Source organism: Fusarium verticillioides, chromosome 8, assembly GCF_000149555.1.
Source record: "Fusarium verticillioides 7600 chromosome 8, whole genome shotgun sequence".
NCBI lineage: Eukaryota > Fungi > Ascomycota > Sordariomycetes > Hypocreales > Nectriaceae > Fusarium > Fusarium verticillioides.
Window position 1 is genome coordinate 87,347 of NC_031682.1, and position 21,410 is coordinate 108,756.

The following is a 21,410-nucleotide window of genomic DNA, read 5'->3' on the forward strand; positions in this document are numbered from 1 at the left end:
CCTACATTGATGTAAGCGTGGCCCGAGGCCCTGCAGGACATAAGTATATGTACCTAGTTCTAACTGGTTCCACCTCTGACTCACAATCTCTAGGACCATCCAAGACACACACTCGGCGATGTGTGACGACTTTGAGCGACTCACTGGATGTAGAACAAACAGAATGTTCTTGTCTAACCTAGTACTTGGAAATCTTTGCGGACTCTGCTAGGTACGGACCGTACGGCAATAAGATACGCGTATGAGCACATCGTTAAGGTTGAGGGGAATTCCACTGATATACTGCTGCTGGAATTCATCCAGATCTGCCATACAGACGAGCTTTTATTTAGGTATGTGTGCCGCTATATTGCTCTGTTATTATCTCGCGTTCAGTTATCTCAGGAGATGTATCAGAGGCACCTTCTTATAGCCCATAATAGCAGGTAAATAAGTCATCTTTTAGGTTTTAATAATATTAGTATTTTACTATAGCTATTAGTTAGTTATTATAGTATTGATATCTAAGTTATAGGCTTAAAGTGTTATTTATAGTTGAGATTTGTGGCTGTAAGCTTATTCTAGCAGAGAGAACCTAGATACGCGTATGAGCGGTGCACTTACAGGTCAAGCCCATGTGTATACCAGGCCTATCTTGTGCCTTCAATTAAATAACTTCACAAGATATTATCGATTTCATATATATGATCGCACTAATAAGTAATGTTGGCACAATATTAGCCCGACAATGCTTGGGAGAGGCTCATTGGATAAATACCCGTAACAGGGTATAATCCCTGCAGATCCTTGCTTTATCCCGGGCCAAGCAGCGGGTTACATTTGCATCAAGCAACATAGACAGCCAGTTATGTTCAATGCCAACTTGCAAATAAAACTTCTATAGCTTCATTGAAATTTCTCTGAAGGAGAATATCTAAACACTGAAGGCACCAGCGATGTCTGCTTTGTTGATCCTTTAAACCTCAGCCGTTGCTTACATAACCCTGCAGGGCTAAACTGGGCTTTGCATTTCATTTTCAACACAGCCCCAATAATCAATAATGTTGTTTCAGGCTCCCTCTCGCCACCACTCAACCCTAACCTCAACCTCGCAACCCCAAAATGTCTGATCCGTTGAGTGTCGCCGCTTCGATTGCAGGGCTCATCTCAATCACAGTGGAGGCCGTCAAGTTCCTCAGCCCATATGTCTCAGCAGCGAAGGAGACCCCGCAGGTCGCGGCGCACGTCTACTCTGAAGTCCAGAGCACCCAGGTCATACTGATGGGGCTTCAGAGCTTGACGAAAAACCTTGGGTCGGTGAATATTCAGCATGCCGCGTTGATTGGAGTTAATCAGGTCGTGGCCGTACTCACAGATGGGGTTCTGCTTTACTCGGAGTTGCATAAGGAACTCCAGTCCTTGTGGACTAAAGATAGCGTGGAAAAAGTACCGCTCAGAGGGCGTTTACAGTGGGTATGGAAGGAGAGTACTTTTATCACACTCTTGAACAGACTGCAGAGCTTTAAAAGCTCAATGACACTTGTCTTGATGATTTTGCAAAGGTGCGTTTATCGTGCAATGACTGGGACGACATCTGATTCATTCTTAGTGACTCTGACCAAATAGCAAAGGAACACCAGGAGCAGCTCTCCAATAACGTCCAAGCCCTTCTAGACAATAACACCGCTCTGTCGCGCAGACTGATGAATCTAGAGGACGCTTTGGATTCTCAGACGATTATTTCCAGACGCATGAGCATCATCTCATTGAGCGCGTCTCCATCTCGAAACGCAAGTCAGCAATTGACTGCAGAATCACCAGCTACATCAATCGCCACCGAGAACAGCCTTGCTATATCCAAGTTTGACTTTGAAGAGGATCTTGAGTCATCACGCGTATATCGCCGCGCAGTGAGAGAGACCATGGACTATTCATTCCGGAGCTCGATTGCAGGATCACATAGTTGGTCTGTCTTCTCGGGATTGAGTCTAGGTGATATATCTATCATGCCTGTTATCGCATTGCCCGTGTATCAGGACGATATCACCAATGCGGAGCACTATGATTTCGGAGAAGAGCCTGCTCCCAATACTGAAACGCATGGGACAGTCACGGACAACCCTTTGTTGATAGAATGCCTCGAGCTGAAGCTCAAGCTTCTCACGATACCGGGGATGTCCAGGTACTTTGATGAAATACCTCACCCCGCTGATGACTTCTCTCACCTCCGGTCAGTGCTTGAACAAGCTACACCACTGGCTATTCTTGCTCAGGCTTTGGACCCGACTGAAAACTTGAGTGTCCGTCTACCAGAGGACCTTAATTATGATGTCAAGAAAGAACTAGTTTTATGGTTTGCCCAGTTCTGTCACGATAAGCTCGATATCAAAACGAGCAATCTGATTACAGTCCAGGATCTGATGGGGGGTAGCGCGTATAGCATTTTTAAGGTAAGGTCATATGGCAATACTGAAGCCCGAAAAGTTGCTAACTCTGCTGCAGGTCATTTCACTTATTTCAAATATCACCAAGAACTTGGTAATCCGTGGTCCTCCTATGAACCATTTGTCTTCAGTTAAAGCACAAGTTGACGCACAGCCCTCAGAGCTTCGGAAGCTACTCACAGAGCATCGTCAGTTTGTCCGGGATCTCGATGAACTCCTTGAATTGAAGGACCAACTTGAGATGCTTTCGGGCCACATATTTCAAGGGTCAAGAGACCTTGCAGCTACATATGTCACATTTGGTATTATTACAGAACGGAACCTTTTACTTCCATCAACACAGCAGATATGGGCTCCAGCTTTTGACTTTATTCTCACATCCATGAGATACGAAGCTTCACATTATGTCTACTATGGCAGTCATAGAGCCAGGATACAACTTTGGCTCAAAAAAGGACGTTTCAAAGATAGAGATAAGATCAGAGAATCGCTGGCAAGATGTCTGTATCTCTTGCCCATAAGAGCCAAAAGAATCTCTATGCTCTTTGAATTCTCCGAGGTATAATCTCATTGAAACACACGTACCCTAATACTTAGAATACTAACATTATTCAGTACTTGAAAGGCCAGCCAATGGCCACAGAAGAGCAGAAGAAGGATCGCAGCAGGTCTCAGTCTTCTATTGCGAAGATTGTTTCTCAGCTACAGGATAAGGGAATGTCTAGCGGTACCCTAACCGCCGTTCAAGAGCTTCAACAACGAATAGAGGACTGGAAGGGCATTCATCCCGGAGATCTCGGAGAGATGATTCTCTGTAAATCACTTTATGTGAAAAAGAGTTCTAAAACCCACCTGGTAAGCTGCCTCAGCATTACATTCTCCATCACATCTAACGTCGTTGCGATAGTATCACGGGTATCTCTTCCAGAAAATGCTTCTCCTCTGTAAAGAGACTCGTGGTCAAGGTTCAGGAGAGTCATCTTTCTACAGGTCGAAATCCTTATCTGAACAGAAGCAGACAAAGTTCATATTGAAAGGACGGTTCCACCTGAGACATATACTCTCAGTCACTCCAATATCCAAACAAGGTATGCTCCCCTCCTCTTAAGGTTTATCACCGTCACTCATATAGATAGCAACGCATGTATGTGAGGTTGAATGGGGTGCTGAAAACAGTGATAAGTCAGCATTCTCACTTGTGTTTCCAGTCGAGTCTGAGATGCGAACGTGGACATCTAAGATCGACGAGTATAGAATGATGGCAATACTCATGACAAGGCCAAACCTTGATACAGAAGAAATAGACCCACCCATAATGGGGAACACAGACGAGTCTGTGCCTGAAGACTTTACGGAACGAAGGGAGCCATGGAAGCGATATGGAGTAATAAAATAGTCAGCTGGGTGTGTGTGTGTGTGTGTGTGTGTGTGTGTGTTTTTTTTTTTATTTTATTTTATTTTTATTTTTTTTTTTTTTTCATTTTTTTTTTTACATCATTCTACTATGTATCAGGTAGATACAAGTTTATATAATGACTAATAATTACTACTAGAGAATGACTTCCTCAAATGTCACCGCATCAACAGCGGCCTGAACTGCAGCACAGCTGAATCCAATATAGACACTAAGATAGCCATACTGATCCAGCTTATCCTGCCTAAGTGAACAATCAACACTCAGAGGAGCCCATCGCCCATCAGCAGCGTCGGCGGAGACAGTCTTTGCGCCGCCTTGGACAGGATTAATGTTAATAGGGTCTCCGTAGTAACAGACGATAGCCATGGCATTGCACCCATCGTTGAACTGGCTATCGGTCGCATAGTCAACGAGGAGCCGAGCAGAGAGCCGATAGGTGCTTGCTTTGAGAAGGGACTTGTCTATCTTTTGGTAGACTCCATTGTTGAGTGACTCGCCCTCTTCCGAGACATCGAATTGGAGGAGGGCATAGGCTGGGCCTTCGTAGGGAGACGAGGAGCCAAGTTGAATGGGTTCGTTATCTGATAGCCAGGGGTCGACCGTTCCGAGATCGAAGTTACCGTTAATGAGGAGTTCTGTTGACTCTGCTTCGACAGTAGTAGTGGTTGTAGGGCTCTCGGCAGCGGTCGTCGTGCCTTCGGTGGTGGTTGGTGCTGTAGTAACCTCAACGCTGGAGGCTATTGTAGTGTCGCTGCTACTGACGACCGTCGTACTCTCGCTGATGGCAATAGAAGTTGACGCCTCGCTCACGGACGCGCTCATAGTTGTTCCATCCTCCGTCAACGTGGTTGTTGTCTCTACTTTTTTTGTTGTCTCGGTTGCAGTAATCGCAGTACTGGCCTGGATGGTAGTGGAAAGCGCAGTAGTAGTGTCGGATGCAAAAGTGACAGAAGCAGTCTCAGTGGCAGATGTTGCGATGCTCTGCGGTTTGCAAGGGCCAGCATTGACAGAAGCTAGCAAGGCCAGGTTTGCAAAGACAACCGCAATTAGCTTGCTGGAAACCATTTTGGCAGGCTTCTCAGAGAGAGAAAACAGGAAACGACTGATGGTGGCTTTGCAAAAGCGAATGAACCAAGAAGACGAGAAAAACCAGGACATTCACGAGTTTTATTTCAGCAGACTAGAGACTTTGTCAGGGGCGTACAGATAACTACTGGCGACCTAGCGCGGTTAATGGTCGTGGCACCCAATAGCGTCTCAATAGCGTTGGAATCTCTCCCAAGTCGGACCAATAAGGATCCCGTCTTCATGGCTGGCTTCATATTTCAAATAAGAAATCATTTCAAAAAGTAAGCTTGTATTCGGTAGCGCTTTTATCTTTGCTCGTATTTTATCCGACTTTGTACTTACTCTATGAATAGGGCGGAAGGCAGTTATATCAAGACCTGCATTTTCGCTTACGCATCATCGACCTGTTACTATCTTGTCTTCAGCTTAGTAATCAGATACCTCTCTAGTCCTTCGACACTTCACCGAATGATCCCTTGTACCCGTTCTGTTCCAGGTACAATCGAAATTGCGCATCTTCGCTCTCGAGTTCCTTGTCCTTGTCTGGAATGAGGAACCATGCAACAAGTCCACCCACTGCAGCAAAAGCGGCACCGATAAGAAACACAGCTTGGATACCTCGTTGCTTATCAGAGAAAGAGTCTTGGATTGGTGTGAACGCCTGTGTTCCGATCGCCGCACCAGCCTTGCCGACTGCTGCCGCAAAGCCTAGGAAATGCCCTCGCAGGGGTGTTGGGAAAGACTCCGCAGCACATAGAAACGTAGCGACCTGTTTTGCGATCAGTAAGAACCCAGTAGTTGAGTATGGATAGACTTGGTACTTACACCGGGACCCATCTCTCCGAGCGCGTTGAAGATGCCATACAGAACGATGAACAAGGGAAACACAGACTGGATCGGGGAAAGCGCGCCACCGATGATAAAGCCTAGGATCGTCCATCCAAGGAAACCCAGAGTCATGGTTTGTCTACGACCGATGCGATCCATGAGTAGTCCTCCAACGACGCAACCGGGGAGGTAGAAGCAGTTTACAACTGTACCGAAACCGATGTTCTGCTGAAGTGTGTCCTCAGGATTCAAAGTGGCGATGATTGTCGAGCTGAATATTCCGAAAGGGTATGTCTGTCAACGGTATCAGCAATCTAGACACAGCTCATTGAGTCAACCGTAGTACTCACCACAAAGTCATAAAAAAACCAGGCCAGTGATGTTCCAAGCATCGGCTTCCAATATCTCTTGATCACAAGCAGATATGGTATGTCCTGTTTGATCGCATGCTTCTTGTATTGCGTCGAGTCAAACTGGCGAAGTCGAAGGAACAGAAGACCTACAGGTAGGATAAAGCCAATACCAAAGTTGATTCGCCACACGCCATCACCGACATGTTGATGGTATGCTGCGAGCACGATTAATGCCACGACACCGGCCATGACAAATCCGAGGTCGATTGAGAAGTCTGTTGCGGCGGCGACCAGGAGTCCACGTCGGCGTCTCACAAATGAAGTCTCGTCAGAGGCTTCAGTACTGCCTGTACCACAAGTAGGGTATTCGCCTGTCGAGGTTAGTCACTCATGTGTGAAAATAAGATCCTTTTCAGTTCTTACCACCAGCACCAAACCCAGCAACACCTCGTCCAACGATCATCATCCAGAACATGCCCAATTCAGTCTTTCCATGCGCCGCAGTGGCGAGGATAATACCCAGAACCAAGAACAAGGTAGCAAACACGATGCCGGTCCGTCTACCAAGCCTATCAATGGCATAACCAAAGAAGAGCATACCGAGGACCTCGCCGATGAGGAATGCATTGGAGAGTCGAGTCTTGATCGAGCTGGAGAAGCTATCCGGGTACAATTTTGCAAAGACCGGATTCATGTATCCGATGATCTGCGCGTTGTAGCCATCGGAAAACAGAGCGAGGCCACTTGTCAGAATTGCTGTGATGGCTGACCTGCGAGACTTGGTAAGGACCTGAACTGCAGAGGTACTAACAACAGTGTCGCTTTTGAAGGATCCATCCTCTCGAGAGCCCTTTGCAGCAGGCACGTCTGGCGAAGCCTTGTTATCCATGATATTGATCTTGGAACGAATAGTATCGGAATGATCTGTCTTGGGAGCTACTTTCTGATAATATACTCGAGAACTCTTCACTTATATATACATGAGTTAGACTAAGGATATTCTCGCTTTGCAACACCCTTCTTTTCGTATAGTTTGAAATACAATTCTGGTCAAAGACAGACAATCGCGTGTCTTGATTGTAGAACATTATTGGAGGTTCATACGAAAGTTGTTATCTTATTCAATGGCCTGTAGCCCAATGAATGCACGTGGGCAGCGTTATTGGGTTTGGTTGGGCTCGATGGTCTTCATATTATGAAATGGTTGCCGATACTCCGAGGAGAATTTGACGTCTACCCTTGCTCGCGTCTCCATGTTTGAGACACCAAAACCTTCCTAATTCCCGTCTGCTCACACTAGGCCTAGCTGGGACCCTAAGGTCTGATCTGAAGTGGGACATGCTACTGTATCAACTCGAATGCAGGCATAAAACAGCATTGGTCTCGGTTACTCGGCATGCTACAGTTGTATTTTTGTGTGCTTCTCTGGGCCCATGCTGGAGTTTCCCGTCTCATTGCTTAGGACAGAATGCCCGTAGTGGGACACCAATGCAGCTAGGGAGCGATAGCCGATACAGCGCTACCCTATCTTATCTCGAGCCGAGTAGCGAGCAACACATAGCTGATGACAAATGAGGATGCGAGTAGAGCTCACGAGACATGTAATTTATTGCGACTTGAAGACCGAAAGACTTTGAAACATCATGAGAAATATAAAAGTTGACGAAACCTGATTAAGTCGATCAACCCACTCCATACACCTAAGAACTCGAGCCTTGTTATTCCCATTCAGACTTATCGCCTAAACCCATCACGCACGACTCTCCAAGATGGTGGTCACTGATGATCAGATCACCTTCAAGAAGAACGGATACCTGATTGTCCGTGACCTACTAGAACCAGACCAAGTCAAAGACTTGCAATCATGGGCCGAGGAAGTCCGAAACTGGAAACCAACTGAAGATTCTGAATTCATGCCGTACGAGGTTTGCCATGACCCAAGTCGCGTTGATTCAATATGAAGCAACTAATTGTCTAATACAAATAGGAGGTCAACGACAAGGGCCAAACTGTTCTCTGCCGAACAGAGAACTTTGCCGATTGTCACAAGGGATTCAGCAATCTGCTTCGAAGTCCTAAATTGCTTGGCCTTCTGAATGATCTTGCGGAGGAACCTATGCTTTTGTTTAAGGAGAAGATCAATTACAAACTCGCTGGTAGTGGTAAGTAGATAGCCCGCAGAGACATACTTATCATTGTCTGGAACTGACCGTTTCAAAGGCGGGTTCGCACCTCACATTGATGCTGTTGCCTACACGCACATCAAAGATGTCAAACACTTGACGATTCTACTGAGTGTCGATCCATCTAATATCCGCAATGGTGGGCTGGAAGTTGTTGATGGAAGCCATGAAATGGATGTTCCTATCAACAAGGCCACCAACTGCATTGAGTCGAGTTGGGTTGACTCTCACACTTGGACGCCTGTTGAGCTAGAAGCTGGTAAGTTACCCATTTCTATATGCCTAGTCCCATGAACTAACAATTTTTGAGGCGAGTTACTCATCTTCACTTCCTACCTGGCTCACCGCAGTGGTGCCAACAAGAGTAGCTCTGACCGCAAGGCGATCTATGCAACCTACAACCGTGCTTGCGAAGGGGACCTGCGACAGGGCTATTATGAGCACAGGAAACAGGAGTGGCCAGCTACGCACATGCGAAAGGCTGGGAAGTCTTATGAAGCGGGAGCATTGACGTATGGCTTCGGATCTCCTATGCTTAGTATCGATGCCGGGAAGCAGGTTACATTCTAGGTGATTAAATCTTGTGCATACAAGAAGCTCTCGTTATCTATGCCAGATTTAATTTGCTTTTCTTCTTAAATTATTAACTGTTCCTTAAAGTTTTCTCTCTAATGCCTGTTTAAGTTGTAAATTGTAAGCTTAAAGGTCATAAGGCTAAAGCCTGGTATTTTAACACGACATCCATGTGGCATTGACCTGCGTTCGTGATATCGTGTAATGGTGAATGCGGATTCTGCAGTTTCCACTGTACAATCTTATCAGTGAACTCTACACTTGGCATTCCACTGACTGCACCAAAAATCTTACATAGCGTTGCGACGTTGTCGCAACTACAGGGGCTCATTACCGCTAGTGCCCAGAATGTACTCCTTACAGCAAATGGCTAGGGTGTTTGGCCCATGCTACCCACTTGAAGCGACAAGCGAGAACCGAGAGCCGAAAATCTTGAGATCTCGCAGATATCAAACAGAAGGGCAATCATTGGCCCTGAATCCATTGATAAGGCATGGCGAATGTATAGGTCCAGAGCGGCCAGTCAGCTAATTAAGTAGTAGCCCTTGTGCAAAGGCAAAAGTTTCAAGGGTTAGTTTATAACTTGGACTTGATTTCCCACCACGCCAACCCTTCAATTCAACAGATTGATAACCATCACTGGAACACCTACATCGTCACGCAGCTATGGAACTTCCAACAGTCCCAACGCCATCTTCAGTGGCCGATTATGTCATATCTGTTCTCCAAGCCTCCGAAAACACTCCCTACATCGGAGAACCTATCTCTCAACTCCAGCATTCCCTCCAATGCGCTGCTCAAGCTGCCTCTGCTTCACCACCAGTGGACGAAGCTACACAAATTGCGGCGCTACTTCACGACATCGGCCAATATGCACCAGCCAAAGACCTCCGCAAACTCACCGGCGGAGAAGCCAGAAACCTCGGTGGGCAAGCAACGGGCTCAAGCGTCGGTAGAGTCGGCCATGAGACCTTAGGTGCACAATTCGTCCTTGCGCTCGGCTTTTCTGAGAAGGTAGCGCGTCTGGTGGAATCACATGTTGCTGCGAAGCGGTATTTGTGCGTAGTGGATGAAGGGTACTTGAGCAAGCTTTCTGACGCAAGCAAGATGAGTCTTGCTTACCAGGGCGGGCCAATGAGTGATGATGAGAGGGATGCATTTGGCGCTAATGAGTGGTGTAAGGAAATGTGCCAATTGAGGATTTGGGACGACGAAGCCAAGATTGAGGGTCTTGAGGTCAGGGACTTAGAGAGCTGGAGATCGGTGTTGAAACGACAATTAGAAGCAAAAAAGGGCAACATGATTTAGGCATATAGTTATGTATGTTATTCATAAATTATTCAACTCATGGACATTTTTATCCGCTTGAACAAAATCATATAGCGTTAACTGGGAAATAATCTGATCAGAACCTTATCTCTTCATTCCAGGAGAATAATAATATATTAAGGCAAATCATTTAGCATATAATATGAAACTCAGCTGAAAGGGCAATTAATATGATCTTATACTTATATAAATAATTGTTTATAAGAGTCCTGTTTCTACTCTGTACTTGTTAGCATATTGTTAAATATATTCCTTTTTCTTTCTGTCTGCAGGGTAGTTTTGCATCCTGAGGTTATTTCAACCAGATGTGGGGAAAACGCCAAAGCAGATAAGATAAGTAAGTTGGACGGGGAGATAGAAGGATTTCGCTTACAGATAAGAATCGTCGCTTGCAGATAAGCCCCGCAATCTGCACTTCTCCTCTAAGCCAATCAAACACGCACATGGTCATCGTCAAGGGTCTGATATGCTCGCGAGATCTAATTTCGCGCGAGGCTAGTGATTGGGGATGGATTGGATTGACGATATCATGAACCTTTACATCTCGTTACGAGCACTGTAGCGGTTTCTCGGCACGTAGCCGACCCGTGTTGACGCTACATCGAACATGCAGAATACGAGACATCAAGGCTATCGTGGTCGGGTCCGGAGTGGCTGTCTCACTTGCCGAGCTCGCAAAGTCAAATGCGATGAGGCCAAGCCCGTCTGCAACAACTGTACGAGATTACAACGCCAATGCACATACAAGCCTCGGAGGGTCTTCCGGCAAACTGCCAGCGCCGACAACTCGCCACCAGGTCAACCATTATCACTTCAATTTGAGGGTAGCCCCCAAGCATTGGAGGCACATGACACTAACCAATCCCACTCAAGTCTGTCACTTACCGATGATTATGAGAACCAAGGATCATCGAAGGTGCTCTCGACCGAGAGAACGAACCAAACTCCTTTTTTATACGAGGGCAGAACAAATGTCGATGTTACTGCTTGCTTACAGAAAGCTCTTCAATACCGAAGTGCAGCCCCTATCGTGGATGAGAACTACGAGCGCGATGAGTCGCCGTTGAACTTGATATCACGGGATATCGAGCTGACGACTACACTCGACATCCTCACCCTCCGTACCCAGTCCCCTTATATGACGGAACTCTTCCTCGAGACAGTGGAATGCCCCGGTATCACACCATTCGATCCTCTCAACTGGAAACTCGCCAAACAGCATATTGTGCATCTTGGAAAGTCATGTCTAGCCATTTCTTCCGGCATCACAGCTGTAGCGACTCTATGCAGTGGACAGGTCTTTGCACTTTCGACGTCTGAGTCCCTCTCCCGCTATCACCCCGCGAGGAAGAATGTTGAAGAGCTTCTGGGAGATGACGAGAAAGACTTTGAATTTGTTTTAGTGGCAGTCTTTCTGCTGTGCATGTTTGAGCTGATTCACTCTGGAGATATCACACCTTACCTGAGAGAACCAAGCCGAATCTTCACACGGAGGCTACAAGCTTGGGCACAAACTCAAACTTCCTACTCGGAGCTTTCCATGCGCATAGTAACTTGGCTAAAGATTCTTTACTCAGCTTCCTTTCGAGGTGGAGCAATGGGCTTGCTATCTGAAAGGGTAGTCAGTCTTCTCCCAAATTTCGCTGGCCCAATACCAAACCTCCGACCTCCCGTTGACCAAGAGCCAGAGATATCCAATCATCTTTACGAGGTCTTAAGTGCTCCGATTTTCGACTTCTACTGCCAACTTCAAACACTGTCCGGAGAGATTGCCAAACTGTCACTTTACCATCGTTCACGGACGAAACGCAAAGACCAGCAGGAGGTAGTCGAGCGTATGGCGACTCTGAAGGCCCGACTTCGAGCACTATGGGAAAGTCGGTGCCCCACACAGCGTCAGTCCCCGGAGCATTTGCGCTCCCAAATAGTTCCCCAGATCGCAGACATGATATCGAGTCTCGTCAGTATCTGTGAGGCCGCATATCATGCTGAGTTCATTGATGTAGGCAGACAGCTGGGTGACCCGGTATCCCAGTCGCCAGATTCGATAGAAGCATTGGGCAGGATTGTGGAGATTGTGGAAAGCCACTGTAGTAGCGATGGCGAAGGAAGGTCGATAGCTATCAATGCCGGCTATTTGAGACCATTGTTTCTGTGCGCTATAGAGAGTACAGACAAGGAGCAGACCGACTGGGCAACCGAAAATCTCGCCAAGATTCAGAATCGCGTATATCGGGCAGAGTTCTTTTCAGCGTTTGCTAAGGCACTTTCAGAGGCACAAACGCGCAACGACAGGAGGGTCACCTCGAGGTATTTCTGCATCTGGTATTTTGGAATCACGCCACCATTTCTGTAGGAGCGTGGTCAAAGAAATCTGAGTAAACAACTATTGCTCCAGTTACGACACTGCTAATAAAGCCTGGCTCTTCTCTCTCTCCAAAACCCCACTCTCAACCCACAGTTCCTCACTTTCCATCATTGACTTTGGCCGTTTTGGAGCCTTATCCTTATCTAGACCTGGTGAAAACAGTGACTCCTTCGCCCCGGCCTTTTTGAGAAGCTCCTTGCAATTAGCACAAGGAGGCATCAAGTTTTTCCAAACGTCACTGCTGCCCCATTCTTCATAGTCGGGATACTCTGCCTTTTGCATGAATTTGCTTTTAAGAGCAAGGCCTGTCATTGAATTTCCGTTCTTAGTTTTATCTCTAGAAATGGATTAGCAACAGAACTTGGTCTCTGCAATGGAAGCACACGTACGGTAGGAATCTGATGGCGAATGGATACGTTTCGGCGCAGTTTCCATACGGGACCATGTTGCGACCGGCAAGGTCAGGATTCATGTTGGGAGCTGTCTTGTCTCTGAAGTCGTTGGCCTGAACCATGGGCACTTTTTGACATCTGAAGAGCATATCAAAACGGGCCTCTTGCGCTCGCTCCCTCCAAGCTCCCGAGTATGTCGGGTTTCTCTCAAATTTGTCTCCGGCGTTGGATGCCCCTAGAAAGTACTGGCCCCAATGTTGCTTGGTGCTGGGGTCCTTTTCGAGATACCATGTACATTGGAAGACATACGGCAAATCACCCTCGCCTTGAATACTTGGCGCCCATTTCCAACCTGTATCTGCTTCGCCCGCGATACGCGAGCACCAACGTCCATAGACAGCTGTGAGAGGGAGGTAGAAGTTGTTTTTGTCAGCAGTGGCCGGCGCTGGTCCCAGGAGGCTAAGGAAAAGCCCAAGTAGATCGTAAGGGCACCACCATTGCGGCATAGGGCCCAATGCAGGTTGTGGAGTATGCCTGAAGTACCAACCACTGACAATGAACCTACATGATGTTGCAACATCCTGGTTCCAGCTACTATCCATCAGTCGTGCAATATGCGATGATGGTTGCTTTGTTACGTCCTTGTACAGACTGCCATTCTCGAGCCTTTCCTTGGTGAGTAACTAAGTCCAAGTCCAAAAATTGAGGTAGCAGCATGCAATACTTACGAAAGAAGGGTCACGCGATTGTGAATATCCGCAAGGAGAGTACCCAGTTCTTGATTTCCGGGTTGGACTCGAACTGCGTCTGCGGTCTCCCTCATCCATTTATAGATCTACTGCAGTATTAGTCTGAGCTATCCTGCCAGAGCCCAAAGTACACACCTTGTCTCTATCCCATTTGTAAGCGGCACGGAACCAACCTTCTCCAGGATTTGCCCAGCGAGGTTCCAGAAGGGCAAATGGTTGGGCTGGCATGCTTATGATCTTGGTAGATGACTAAATGAATGTGTGACGAGCTCTGATTGTCAGAAATATTACTGTTCTCTGTGGATAAATAGAGGAGAGAAAGAGCAGATTCCTTTTAAGATGGCGGCATACAATTTCCCCTCTTCCTCTTGGACAAGGGCACGTGATGAATATTTGCTCATAAATTCGGGCTCCCGCCCTTCATCTTTCGGATCAAACTTTCCTCTTGCAAGTACACCCGACCCCCCTCTTTCAGTTCCAGCCTCAGCCAGAGATACCGATTCGTTCAACCACTTCCAGCTGCACAAAGATGGTATGTACAAAGCAACTCCCCCTTGCAAAGCCTCCCCTAACCACCCCGCCAGTCTATCCCCGCAAATCTTGTCCCCGACGACTGGACCACCGACCCAGAGGAGATGGACAATGACTTCTATTGGGGAACTAACGGACAGGGTCGGTTGGCTGCAGCCGCTGTCGGTATCACCAACCCGGAAGGCCTCATGGTCAAAGAGAGGGAGGAGGGAGGAGACGCGTATCTGTTCCAGGACGTAAATGGGATCTACTTGTGGAGCATGCCCACGAATCAGGTGTACAAGTACACCAAGCCTACCAGTCGTGATGACATTCTAGCCGAGATGCGTAAGCCACCGGGTCGCGGAAAGACGGAACTGACGTTGATGCCTCGACGTTCTTAGATTGGTGCATGAGCAGGCTTCTTCTGTATGCAGCTTGATCGGGATATAGGACACAATAAACCTTTCCACTTGTATTCCGTAGCATTTGTTACTGTACATTGACTGGTCTTGTAGCATGTCTCACAGATGCAATGTCTGCATACAAAAAGTTCCATACATCGATCTTGGCATGCTCTTGGCCCAGATCACCATTCTACACCAATCAGCCATGGATTTATAACGAATTGTGTGCCGCTGTAGTCAGTATAGAGATTTAAGTTGGCTGTCTGTACCACGAAGCAACGGCAGATACTGCCACTCAATGGCTGAGACACGCATAAAAAAATCTGCCGTGTCTCACTCGAGTTACTCGAGCAGAGGCACAGCCATCAGCGGACTGCATATGCATTGTCAACCATTTCTAGACCAGGAACACCGAGAACTGGCATGCATTGGCAAGAAATGCAACACACCATCGTTGCGGCTGCTACTATGCTGCAGGCATTCGGGCCGTGGGGGATCTGCAGCTTGCAACAACATCATTAACATGGACACACATACACGTCTGAAATATGATACATGCAAGTCTACAGATGAGGAAGTGTATGCAGTAGGACGAAAACGTCCTGTGAACGTGTGAGACAATTGCCCTACTGCCATATTGCTATATGCCAATTGTGCCAAACCCTTAAAGCGAGGTTCAAGACATTTTGGCCGAGGCGAGATGCAAGAGACCGAAAATCGAAATGAGGAAGAAGGAAGGGTGACACGTGAACCTGCAATGTTCTTGCCACTGGTACTGTTGGAATCGGCCCCGTGTATGTCGACAGCTTCAAGAGAGGTTGACGGTTAGATGGAACTCTTGCATAAGACAGTTCACTTGTCAAAATAAGGCGTTTTATGGATACAACTTCTGGAAGGAAATGATATAGACCTAGGAGAGATGAATGATCGTAATTACACAGTCAAATATTGACAGTCACACATTGGTAACTTCAAACTAAACTCTTCCTTTCCATTCTCCCTAATGCCTAACTACTTCAACAGACAAATCAGGATTCTGCACTATCATCACATTAGACTCCGCATCCAATTTAAGTGCAGGATTTCTGCAATAAATCGCCCGAGACCGAATAACTGCAGTCTTAGTTCCAGCAGGAGGATTGATACTGGCCAAGCCAAGCAGAAAGCCCAGCTCAGGCACAGCCGGCGCCATGACCCAACCCTTCTCAGCTCTAGGCAGTAGGCGAATACGCAAGTAGTACCTGTTCTGGTTCTTATCATAAAAAGTCGTTGGAATCACATTGAAGCGTAGATTGGTCAACATGTGTGCGCCAGGTCCCGTGTAATTCGACATCAAAGCATAGGTAGCATCGTTGGGTGAGCCCAATGTGATGTCAATAGTGACTTCCATGAGGAGGTATTGATTGATCTCGCTCTGCTTCAGGACGATAGAGAAGATGAGATCTTGGGGAAGATTCCATCTGTCGAGAACGATCTGGCTCTTATTGCCGATGCCAGCTTGGTTGCTGCTGACTCGCATCAGAAATCTAGGTGCTGATGCTGGCTCAAAATCAGATGGCTTGTCTTTGAAGTGGCGGGGCCCAACTTCGCTCCCATGGGTGATGGAGGGGCTGTTGTCTGTAATGACATCTTGCCCTCGATGAAGTGGCATCGCTCGAACATGAGGTGAGAGGTAGTTCGAGACAACATCCAGCGGAGAAACATAGTCTTCAGCTCTCGTGAAGCTATCCTCACGACCTGTATCATTGTAATCATCCTCATCGTGTGGCTCATTCCCAACTGGCGCTGCAGAGACGTCTGCACCTGGGACAGAGAGCTTTTTGACCCTAACAGCCTCCACCATGTTGATAGTTCTCAGCTCCGGGCTTCCGTCTCCCATGTCTGGGGGAGCCAGGTCTGCTATCGCCTGCACGGCCATAGCACGGTCAGCCATGTTGATGGTCAAGTTATAAATAGGATCATTGAGCTGCATAGCAAACAGTGCAGAAGTCGAAGTGTCATCCGCAAAGTAAGCTATACCAGATCCATCTGGCTTCCCCATCTTATCCCGCAACACTTCGAGCTGTAGGTCTGCAAAGGCGGGGAGGCGTAGTATACGCAAGTCATTGAGACTTTGACCGCGGATAGAGTTCCATGTGAAGATGTTCTTTTCTGTGGTTGGACTGTATGTAACTTCTTTGAGCGCCTTGTGTCTGTCCTTGTCTGTCTCTCTGGTGGCCTGGTCAACCGTATACTGCCGTCTGATATCGACCTTGACCTCCTCGGTGTTTAGACCACGAGCAACAGCGAACCGCTGCTGATGAGCCGGCTGTGTAAACACAAGAGATGAAAACTGCGCAGAGCCAGGGACTCGGTCCATGAATGCCATCATAACACCATCTGCGACAATCTCATGCCGTAGAAGTGGTGCCCCGGCAGGAGGGTCTTGGCCAGCAGCTCTGAGGGCGCTATCATCGGGTAAGACCTCGACGCGAAGATCTGGGAACATGGTCACCAGGTCTGAGCGGAGATAGAAACCGTAAGCAGGAATCTGGACACGATGGTCCATTCCATCTGGCGTGCGACCGATGTAGTCATTGAGTGCTTTCTTGATAGCGACTCGATCCTCATCAGTACCGAAATGGTTACCGAGGGATAGAGAGCCATCAATCAGAGCGTCGACCCAGTTCTTGTCGATATGGAAGAAGCGCAGGTTCTCTTCCTGCAGGTAACTCGGATCAGGTATGAGATAGTGCGCTGGCACACCCGCGAGAAACATACGGTCAATCAGCCACGAGAGCACAGTCATCCAGTCTGAGGACTGCGGATCATTGGTCTCATCGTACGGGTCACCGGATCGACTTGAAGCCAGTTTGCGAACAGAGTCAAGAGCAGCAGCTGGGTACTTGTCCTCAAAGAGAGGAGACTCAAACGAGAGTGTTGGCCGATCACGACGTTGGAGCTTCTTGTGGTGCCATCGCTTCTTGGCTCCTCCATGTCTGAACCTGGGACTGCCAGGATGTCTTCTATCAGGAGCATCACCGGGCACTTGAGGCTCTGAACCACGCTTTTGAAGATGGATGTCAGCAAGACCCTTCACCATGGCCGCGAGGTCCTGTAGGAGATCGTCGCGAGTGCGAAATGCAGTATCCTTGACATCCTTCACAGCGTTGATCTTGACCTGTTTCGCTGCGGCGGCATGTACTGCAGTTCTGACACGTCCTAGCGCAGCGACAAATGCTTGATCGCCGAGGGCCATAGTACGACCAACCTGCCAGGCGACAGAGTACGTGACATCCATGATGCCCAAATTCGTATCAAGGATCTGCAAATCTATGCCTGAGGTTGAACACTTGGTAAGATGCCCCAAGGTAGGCACGTACGTGGGAGTAAACGGGCCTCGATACAATGCCACAGTTGCCTCGCCTGTCTGAACGCGGTATTTGACCAAGGTATACCCATCGCTGAGACGACGGCCAACAAGTTGTTGGGCCTTGTCATTAGATGCTTTGAGAGGTGCGATGATTTCATCTGGAGCCCGCAACACGCTCAGTGTGCGGCCAAGGTTCTCAAAAGCGTCTGGAACGTTGAGGGTATTTGGCGGAAGGACTGTATAGTTCCAGCTGTAAAGGGAGCAGAGGGCCACGTATCGGTGGTTCTGGCTCGGATAGCTCATGGCTTCCACGCCTTCAATAGAGACGAGATGTGCGCACATGGTGGTCGGAATGACATTGTCAAGTGGACCGGATCTGTTGCCGACAACGATGCTAAAGACAGCCGTGTCCTCAACACCAGCGAGAGCCATTCCAGAGCCATTGATCTTGCGTACATGGGAAAGGTACTTGTACTGAGATGTATCTGGTCCACTGCCCTTGATGCGATTGCCTTGGTCATCAAAGGTCGAGAAAAGGCTGGTGAACAGCTCTGGCTGCACAAAGATGAAGTCTCCACGGCTATTCTTCATAGGAGCCGGACCAAGGCTACTTGTGACGGGCGATGTAACATCGGACTTTAACTTCCATAGGTCATCGATGCTCATGTTGACCGTCATGGTAGACGATTGCTTGACGGGCTTGAGAACTCCATCACTGGTATTGCTGAAGAGACTGCCTGCGCCATCTAGATCCTCTGGAGGTAGACGAAGCTCGTCTTGGGCAAACGCGAGAACAACTAGCCAAGGGACACGATTGCGTGGTATGCTAGTCGCCTTCTCCGCGCCCAAGGCCACTCTCTTCATCTGGGCCTTGAGTGCCTTGTTACTCCCGCCCTTTGGACTACCCAGCCTCTCCCACGGCAGATGCGGATCCGTCAAGACGATATGCGGCAAGATTCTATGATCATCGCTGTAACCCGCTGGAGGATATGTCGAATGAATGCTTCCATCTGGCAGGGAGAACTGCGGTGCATCAACATAGAAGGGCTGTTCTGCCACCAGGTTGAGCTCATCCCCGTTTGCTTCAATGGTTTGCTTTACAGAGATGATGTGCTTGGGACCTGCTTCGATGCCTGGGGCCCAGAATGAATTGAGCTTTTGCTCGCCTGGGGGCAATGGATCAATCTCATCCTCGACGACTTTGCCGTCTGCGAGGACGGTCACAGATTGAGTGGCGCTGAGACGGGACTCAGAGCGATTGGCAGCGACGATACGGCGAGAATGCCGTATTGTCAGATGGCGAGGAGAGTCTATGCGTGTACTCTTGCCCCCAGGATAGATGCCCATGATGTCTTGTCACTCAGTTGTGAGTGGGATTGTGTCTAGTGGAATTGGCCCAGAAGGCTTCTTAGATGGAAACTGTATAAGAGAATCTTGAGAAGCAGATGATTGTAATGAAAGTGGGCGATGAAGCTGGCGAATATTGATTGCACGTTGCCAGTCAAGAAAACCGAAAACCTCTTTTGCGCAATAGCTCCATCAACCATCAAGGAAACGATTACGCCTCCGAACAACAATTGACCCGCTTGAAGCAATTGTCTCGATCGCATTAACGAGGCGTAGGTGCCGAAAAGCATGTCCTTGGCATCACAGGCCGATACTTTTTCGATACGCAGCCAAGAGATCACTGATGCGCATTTTCACAGACTTTGTGATCGTCACTTCTCATGCAAGAGGGGTGTCTCTGTAACTCAAGCACAGTATAGGCGAGCAGCATGAGCCTATCGGATGATAACCCCAGAGACATGACATGCATAACACTAAAATTGTCCCGACCGCCAGATGCGGCCCGAGCGGGGCAGAGTGCCAACGAGATCGCGATATGTAACCAATTCCTAATCGAGCAAAGACCACCGGGAATATGATCTGATCACATATGCAAGAGACAGAAACGGGATTTGTCAAGTGAAACACGCGTCAGGATTCATTCGAACCAACGCCACCTCGCACCAATGCCAACGTCTTTACTGCGACACGTTTCACATGCCTCGGTCACTGTACTCAAGCTACATGAGGTATTGGCGCCAAGTAGCCAAAAGGCCTTTGGAGTGACACAGGAGCGGGGTGAAGCCATCTCAAGAGTAAAGGTTGCTCAGCTCATGCACTTCAGACGCTGTGCTTCAGTGGCGTGTTATGAAGCATGCGTCCTGAGAGAACATCAAAGACCATGACGAAAGGATGAGTAGCTATGAGGAAAGAGGAAAGAGGAAGGGGTTATTGGACCGCCCACCCAAACTTACAGGAGGGCTCATCAATTCTTCTCGAACCTGGAGCTTCTTACTAGACTGACACTCAATCAAGTTGATCATGGCTCCCATCACTGCTATCATCGACAAGACCAATGCCAATGATAGCGTCATAAAGCTCTTCTACGCTACGGGGAAAGCTCAGCTTGGCCTTTCTCTTTGGTCGGGCACAAAGGATGCAGACCCTGAAGCCCCAATCCAACCTCCCCAGGAAGTCGGGAATGGCCAGTACATCCTCAACCCATCTCAGATGGCGAGTATCAACTTCCAGGGTGTAGAGAGAGTCTTTACTCTTACAACAGAGAACCCGTTCAAAGTCACCCCACAAGACATTCACAATATCTCAGAGATTTCCGAGTCAAAGCAAAAGACCCTGGCTAGCGTGCCAATTGGCAACACCACGCTCGCTGCCTGTAGAAACGAAGACAATGCCTGGGTCTACTACAGCAAGTAAGTAATACATTCATATGAGCTGGTTGAAAGTCGAAAGCAAGATCGTTAACAACCTTCAGTACCTACTTTAGTGGGAGATGCTTTATGGAATACAACCTCCAGACTTCACAGAGAACTGAACTTGCAGGCACCTTTGGTCTCTGGATCAACTCCTTCGCCGCTGCTTATTACGATCCCGCCACTGATAAGCGATGCCTTATCTACGAGACAAGCTCCCTTGTAGAGTTTGTCGTCGGCAGTGACCAACGTAAGGATCCCATTCCCTTGCTTCAATGAACTCTACTCATTACTGTACAGCTGCCTCAGCAATACAGCAAGCATCTGACATGCAACGAAATACGCCAGTGGGCGTTGTATTTGAGAACGGCAAGGTCTTTCTTTACTACTGCGGGAGAGGTGATTCTGGCGGCATTCGGCGAACTATCAAAACGGAAAATGGGTGGCAGAATTCTACGCTTATTGACAGTCGTACTATTTCGCAGGATAGCCAGCTTACTGTGGTGCGGGCTAATGGTATTAACCATTTGTTCTTTGTGGCTAGAGATCAGACTGAGGATGAGGAAGAATACTTTGTACACTATCCCGATGAGATTAGTTAGTTGACATAGCTGTTTATGTGAATTTAGTGAGACTTATGCATGAGAGCTTAAACCGGTACAGAGCACTTTTTGAATGAAAGTAACACCAAGCCCTTATTCT

General features: G+C 47.9%; 10 protein-coding genes across 12 annotated transcripts; 6 read left to right on the plus strand and 4 right to left on the minus strand.

Moving 5' to 3' along the window:
- The first annotated feature begins 1,056 nt into the window (after window positions 1-1,056).
- Window positions 1,057-3,851, plus strand: FVEG_07748 (hypothetical protein). Of its 3 annotated transcripts, XM_018896420.1 has the most exons (7): window positions 1,057-1,103; window positions 1,157-1,541; window positions 1,589-2,429; window positions 2,482-2,982; window positions 3,039-3,278; window positions 3,331-3,511; window positions 3,560-3,851. In XM_018896420.1, exons 2-7 carry the CDS (start codon window positions 1,261-1,263, stop codon window positions 3,817-3,819), a joined length of 2,304 nt encoding a protein of 767 aa, XP_018753885.1. In that variant the 5' UTR covers window positions 1,057-1,103; window positions 1,157-1,260; the 3' UTR covers window positions 3,820-3,851. The 3 variants fall into 3 exon arrangements, with proteins under 3 accessions (XP_018753885.1, XP_018753884.1, XP_018753886.1); XM_018896419.1 differs by having other exon boundaries at window positions 1,057-1,541; XM_018896421.1 differs by having other exon boundaries at window positions 1,057-1,541; window positions 1,611-2,429.
- Window positions 3,852-3,972: 121 nt separating this feature from the next.
- Window positions 3,973-4,905, minus strand: FVEG_07747 (hypothetical protein; the record flags this gene model as incomplete). The annotated part of the gene is made up of 1 exon (XM_018896418.1): window positions 3,973-4,905. One exon carries the CDS (start codon window positions 4,903-4,905, stop codon window positions 3,973-3,975), a length of 933 nt encoding a protein of 310 aa, XP_018753883.1.
- Window positions 4,906-5,353: 448 nt separating this feature from the next.
- On the minus strand, window positions 5,354-6,978 carry FVEG_07746 (hypothetical protein; the record flags this gene model as incomplete). The annotated part of the gene is made up of 4 exons (XM_018896417.1): window positions 5,354-5,677; window positions 5,734-6,030; window positions 6,087-6,460; window positions 6,513-6,978. The coding sequence occupies 4 exons, from the start codon at window positions 6,976-6,978 to the stop codon at window positions 5,354-5,356; spliced, it is 1,461 nt and encodes a 486-aa protein (XP_018753882.1).
- Window positions 6,979-7,858: 880 nt separating this feature from the next.
- Window positions 7,859-8,842, plus strand: FVEG_07745 (hypothetical protein; the record flags this gene model as incomplete). The annotated part of the gene is made up of 4 exons (XM_018896416.1): window positions 7,859-8,014; window positions 8,077-8,251; window positions 8,310-8,531; window positions 8,583-8,842. The coding sequence occupies 4 exons, from the start codon at window positions 7,859-7,861 to the stop codon at window positions 8,840-8,842; spliced, it is 813 nt and encodes a 270-aa protein (XP_018753881.1).
- A 669-nt stretch (window positions 8,843-9,511) lies between these two features.
- FVEG_07744 (hypothetical protein) lies at window positions 9,512-10,153 on the plus strand (the record flags this gene model as incomplete). Its single annotated transcript, XM_018896415.1, has 1 exon — window positions 9,512-10,153. One exon carries the CDS (start codon window positions 9,512-9,514, stop codon window positions 10,151-10,153), a length of 642 nt encoding a protein of 213 aa, XP_018753880.1.
- A 628-nt stretch (window positions 10,154-10,781) lies between these two features.
- FVEG_16176 (hypothetical protein) lies at window positions 10,782-12,530 on the plus strand (the record flags this gene model as incomplete). Its single annotated transcript, XM_018905413.1, has 1 exon — window positions 10,782-12,530. One exon carries the CDS (start codon window positions 10,782-10,784, stop codon window positions 12,528-12,530), a length of 1,749 nt encoding a protein of 582 aa, XP_018753879.1.
- Window positions 12,531-12,572: 42 nt separating this feature from the next.
- On the minus strand, window positions 12,573-13,911 carry FVEG_07743 (hypothetical protein; the record flags this gene model as incomplete). The annotated part of the gene is made up of 4 exons (XM_018896414.1): window positions 12,573-12,879; window positions 12,932-13,600; window positions 13,663-13,769; window positions 13,819-13,911. 4 exons carry the CDS (start codon window positions 13,909-13,911, stop codon window positions 12,573-12,575), a joined length of 1,176 nt encoding a protein of 391 aa, XP_018753878.1.
- Window positions 13,912-14,212: 301 nt separating this feature from the next.
- On the plus strand, window positions 14,213-14,597 carry FVEG_07742 (hypothetical protein; the record flags this gene model as incomplete). The annotated part of the gene is made up of 2 exons (XM_018896413.1): window positions 14,213-14,215; window positions 14,268-14,597. The coding sequence occupies 2 exons, from the start codon at window positions 14,213-14,215 to the stop codon at window positions 14,595-14,597; spliced, it is 333 nt and encodes a 110-aa protein (XP_018753877.1).
- Window positions 14,598-15,600: 1,003 nt separating this feature from the next.
- On the minus strand, window positions 15,601-19,299 carry FVEG_07741 (hypothetical protein; the record flags this gene model as incomplete). The annotated part of the gene is made up of 1 exon (XM_018896412.1): window positions 15,601-19,299. One exon carries the CDS (start codon window positions 19,297-19,299, stop codon window positions 15,601-15,603), a length of 3,699 nt encoding a protein of 1,232 aa, XP_018753876.1.
- A 1,020-nt stretch (window positions 19,300-20,319) lies between these two features.
- On the plus strand, window positions 20,320-21,310 carry FVEG_07740 (hypothetical protein; the record flags this gene model as incomplete). Its single annotated transcript, XM_018896411.1, has 3 exons — window positions 20,320-20,708; window positions 20,771-20,958; window positions 21,009-21,310. The coding sequence occupies 3 exons, from the start codon at window positions 20,320-20,322 to the stop codon at window positions 21,308-21,310; spliced, it is 879 nt and encodes a 292-aa protein (XP_018753875.1).
- Between the last annotated feature and the right edge of the window lie 100 nt (window positions 21,311-21,410).

What these genes read in the sequence shown, in the direction of transcription:
- FVEG_07748 (XM_018896419.1), top strand. Translation starts at nt 1,102, where the DNA reads ATGTCTGATCCGTTGAGTGTCGCCGCTTCGATTGCAGGGCTCATCTCA. An exon ending in GTCTTGATGATTTTGCAAAG is followed by an intron (nt 1,542 to 1,588) that starts GTGCGTTTATCG and finishes ATTCATTCTTAG; the next exon opens with TGACTCTGACCAAATAGCAA. An exon ending in CACTCCAATATCCAAACAAG is followed by an intron (nt 3,512 to 3,559) that starts GTATGCTCCCCT and finishes TCATATAGATAG; the next exon opens with CAACGCATGTATGTGAGGTT.